This window comes from Nicotiana sylvestris, chromosome 4 (genome assembly GCF_000393655.2).
Source record: "Nicotiana sylvestris chromosome 4, ASM39365v2, whole genome shotgun sequence".
NCBI classification, from domain to species: domain Eukaryota; kingdom Viridiplantae; phylum Streptophyta; class Magnoliopsida; order Solanales; family Solanaceae; genus Nicotiana; species Nicotiana sylvestris.
In genome coordinates this window covers 38,947,184-38,951,595 of record NC_091060.1, presented here as the reverse complement: position 1 = coordinate 38,951,595, position 4,412 = coordinate 38,947,184, and the positions used below count along the sequence as shown (strand labels likewise).

The 4,412-nt window shown below is 37.6% G+C and overlaps 1 protein-coding gene across 1 annotated transcript; it reads left to right on the top strand.

Annotated features, from left to right (window-relative positions):
- The first annotated feature begins 1,346 nt into the window (after nt 1-1,346).
- Nucleotides 1,347-2,452, top strand: LOC138889448 (putative late blight resistance protein homolog R1A-10). Its single transcript, XM_070172756.1, has 2 exons — nt 1,347-1,755; nt 1,878-2,452. Exons 1-2 carry the CDS (start codon nt 1,347-1,349, stop codon nt 2,450-2,452), a joined length of 984 nt encoding a protein of 327 aa, XP_070028857.1.
- The last annotated feature ends 1,960 nt before the right edge of the window (nt 2,453-4,412 follow it).

The following is a 4,412-nucleotide window of genomic DNA, read 5'->3' as shown; positions in this document are numbered from 1 at the left end:
TGCATAATCCAGGAAAGGAGTATTGACAAGCTGTGAAGTGGATTCTACGGTATATTCATAATACTGTAGATGTTGGGTTAGTTTTTAAGTAGAAAGGCAATCAGTACGTATTTGGATATTGTGACTCAGATTTTGCAGGGGATCTAGACAAACGAAGATCAACTACTGGTTATGTGTTTACTTTTGCAAAGGCACCAGTTAATTGGAAGTCTACTTTGCAATCAACAGTTGCTTTGTCTACAACAGAGGCATAGTACATGACTATTATAGAAGCTGAAAAAGAGGCAATTTGGCTTCAGGGGTTGCTAAAAGAGCTTGGTATTGGACACAAAAGTATCACAGTTTTTTGTGATAGTCAAAGTGCTATTCAATTAGCAAAGAACCAAGTTTATCATGCAAGGACGAAGCACATTGATGTTTGGTATCATTTCGTCCGAGAAATCATAGAAGAAGGTGGAGTCACGGTGAAGAAAATTCATACTACGGAGAATCCTGCTGATATGCTGACAAAAGTGGTGACTGCGGTCAAGTTTCAACATTGTTTGGATTTGATCAACATTGTTGAACACTGAAGAAAGAAGATGAAGACACAACCAAAATTTGTTATTGAGAGAAAATTAAATATGTGGAATTTTTGTCAAGGTGGAGATTTGTTGATTGACAAAAGAAATTGTCCCACATCGGTGGATGATTTCCTTTGGGGGAAAATATTTCCCTATAAAAGGAGGCCTAATGTTTACGATTTAAACACACCTCTCATTTGCCTTCTTATCTTCTTAAGACATTTGTATCTTCTCTCTTTAGTATTATTTCACTTGTATTTTTGGAGTAAAATAAAATATTGGTTGTGTCCAAGGAAGTAGGCAAAATTGGCTGAACCTCATAAATTCTGGTGTTCCTTTTATAGTTGCTTTATTGTCTTATTTATTATTTAGTGGTTGTCATAATTTTTGGTATAGTAATTGTGACTCATTCACACTATATACATTTGGCTTCCGCAACAGGAACAACGGAGAAAGGAAAAGAGACTTGCTTCTTTTGGCTGAAAAGATTCAGCGCCTCAGGACAGAAATTTACCGTGACATCCAAGAGGAGGTACAATCCCTTTTGCCTAAGAATGATACATTGGGCCTTTTCGATTTCCTCATTGACAGCTTGAAGGAACGTCTTTACAGCCACTACGATTCACTTGCTTCTTTGAAGTACCAGCTTGAAGTGGTGTATGAGGAGCTTGAATCTCTCGCATAGCAGTACAAGGAATTGATAAGCGAGAGGAACTTTAAGGTTTTACTGCAAGACTCATTAATGAGGCATATGAGGTTGAGTACATAATTGGTTCTTTTGTAATGACAGAGATTCCTCGTACGTATCTAAAAATATGGCTCTCAGACATCATTAAGGAGATTAAGCTTATTAAGACAGAGCTGACAGAACTTGGGAAAATGAAGGAGGAGAAAACTGCTTCCCCTGCTGCCGGCAAATATCAATTGGTGGGTTTTAAGGATGTGAGGGAAACCATAAAAGGTCGACTACTTGGAGGATCACGAAATCTAGATGTTATCCTGATTATTGGTATGCCTGGAATTGTTAAGACGGCCTTGGCCCAAAGTTTTAAAGATGATAAAGCAATTGTCTCCCATTTTAGTTTTTTTGGAGAGTGTCGTGTTTCTCAGGTTTACACACGAAGATACTTGCTACTTTCCATCTTGAATGATGTTAATGATGAGCGTACTTATCGTAGTGAAGATGGCGATTGTGAATTAGCTGCTAGACTAAAAAAGCTTTATTCAAAATGGGAAGATACCTCTTAATCATTGATGACGTGTGGGAAACCAATGCATGGGATGATTTAAGGACATGATTTCCTGATACTGAAGGTAGCCGAATCATTCTGACTACCAGACACCAGATAGTTTCTAGTAACGCTAAATGCTTTACTGATCCATATCATCTGCGTATGCTAACTGGAGAAGAAAGTTGGTCATTATTACAAAGGAAGGCATTCGGGGAAGAAATCTGTCCAGACAAGCTAAAGGAAGTTGGGAAAGAGATTGCAAAAAAGTGTAAAGGGTTACCTCTTTCCATTGTTCTAGTTGGGGGTCTTCTCGCACGGATGGAGAAGAAAGAACAGTGCTGGAAGCAAATGGAATTGAGCTTAGGTGCAAAAATCGAGGATGAATCAAAGGATTTAGTACAAGTAAGTTACAAAAATCTACCTCATAAGATGAAACCATGCTTTTTATATTTTGGAGCATTTTTAGAGAACAGGGAGATTTCGGTCTCAAAGTTCACAAACTTATGGATCGCCGAGGGACTCATAGAAAATGATAAGGAGAAGTCTCTGGAAGATATTGCAGAAGAGTACTTGGAGGATCTTGTTGGAAGAAACCTTGTTATTGTTACTAAGAGTATATACAACGGGAAGCTCAAAGATGCCTTGTACACGACATAGTGCTCACATTCTGCAAGGGAAAATCTGAGAAAGAGAATTTTTGTTGTGGCTAAAAAGGTATTTACCTCTTCCTATGTAGTACTATATCTCTCTACTTCTGTTTTTTACTATATCATTCCTCTGCGTGTCTCTTATATATCCCGCTTAATTTCTTAATTATCAGAGATCATTGTTATGTTGAGAAAGAGGCAAACCCGAAAATAAAGAAGATAAAAAACACAAATTTTAACGTGGAAAACCCTTCAAATCGAAGGTAAAAACTGCGGGATCACAAAGATCCAAAAAAGCCCCACTATAACAATAAGAAGGTTACAAAAGTTCTCCAAATTGGCTACACAACAAATGCCAAACACGAAGCAACAATAGCAACAACTAATCAATTGAAGAAAGAGTATAATCCACAAAAATGAAGTTGTTGTTCGAGACTTGAAATCAGATGTTACGAGCCTCCAAATTCGATCTCCACCGTTCAAATCCAATACCTAGATGTTACGAATATTTAGTCAAAAGTTCAGCCCGAGTCAACGGTTAACGAATCTAAAAACGTGATTTGAATGTTGGCTGGTCGAAATAAAAATTTGCAGCAAAACAAATATTTTTCTTCTCTCTTCTCTCTTGACGAAAACTCTCTCAAAAATCACTCTTATGTGCTTAAGTATTTCAAAGACTTGTATCAATGAGCATAGAATAATTCTCCAAAGTTGTCCTCTTTATATATCATTAGTGGTGCTTTCTCTTAAAGCCAAAACCCACTCAAAATAGGAATAAACCGAATCCAATTCCAAATAGGAATGGAAACCAAAAAGAGAATAGGATTAGGCCATTGGGCCTTTGGCTGGACAACATGGGCATGTGCCCAACAAACTCCCCCTCCAGCCAAGGGGCCAAATGTGTCTTCAAGTAGAGGAACTATTGATAGGCTTCATGCCTGCCAATTTCTACAAAATTCATGTTTATCTGCAACCACCGCCTTTGTCAGCATATCCGAAGGATTTTCATCAGTGTGTATCTTCTCAACCTCAAATAATTTCTCTTCCACGGCCATTCTTATCCAATGATACTTTCTATTTATATGTTTGGTCTTAGAATGAAAAGTGGAGTGCTTGGTGAGACAGATAGCACTGTGATTATCACAAAATAAGATGTACTTTGGCTGCTCAAAGCCAACATCATTAATAATCTCCTTCAACCATAATAGTTCTTTGGCACCTTCTGTGACAGCAATATATTCGGCTTCTATGGTGGATAGAGCTATGCACTTCTGTAGTCTAGATTGCCAAGAAATAGCCCCCTTGTGCAAAAGTGATCAAATAATCGGAAGTGGATCTTGAATTATCAAGATTGCCTCCTAAATCAAAGTCTGTGTAACAAACATGTTTAGGCTTGCCATTGCCAAAGCACAACTTCAAATCTGCAGTACCTTTCAAATACCTTAATATCTATTTTACTATATCCCAATGTTCTAGGATTAGAAAGGAATCTACTAACAGTACCAACGGCATGTGCAATATCTGGTCTAGTGCAAACCATAACATATATCAAGCTACCAACGGCAGAAGAGTAAGGAATACAAGACATCTTCTTTTTCTCTTCATCAGTAGATGGACTCTGAGTAATACTCAATTTGAAGTGTTTAGCAAGAGGAGTACTAACCACTTTTGCATCTGTCATATTGAATCTCTTGAGTACCTTCTCAATGTATTGCTTTTGGGACAAAAATAACTCCTTTCTATCTCTGTGTCGGTGGATTTGAATGCCCAAGATTTTCTTTGTTGGCCCCAAGTCCTTCATCGCAAACGATTTGCTCAATTGCTTCTTAAGGACTACAATTCTGGATTTATTCTTGCCAACAATAAGCATGTCATCCACATAAAGCAATAAAATAATAAAATCATCATCAGAGAACTTTTGGAAGAATACACAGGGGTCTGAAGAAGTTTTCTTGTACCATTGTTCTTCT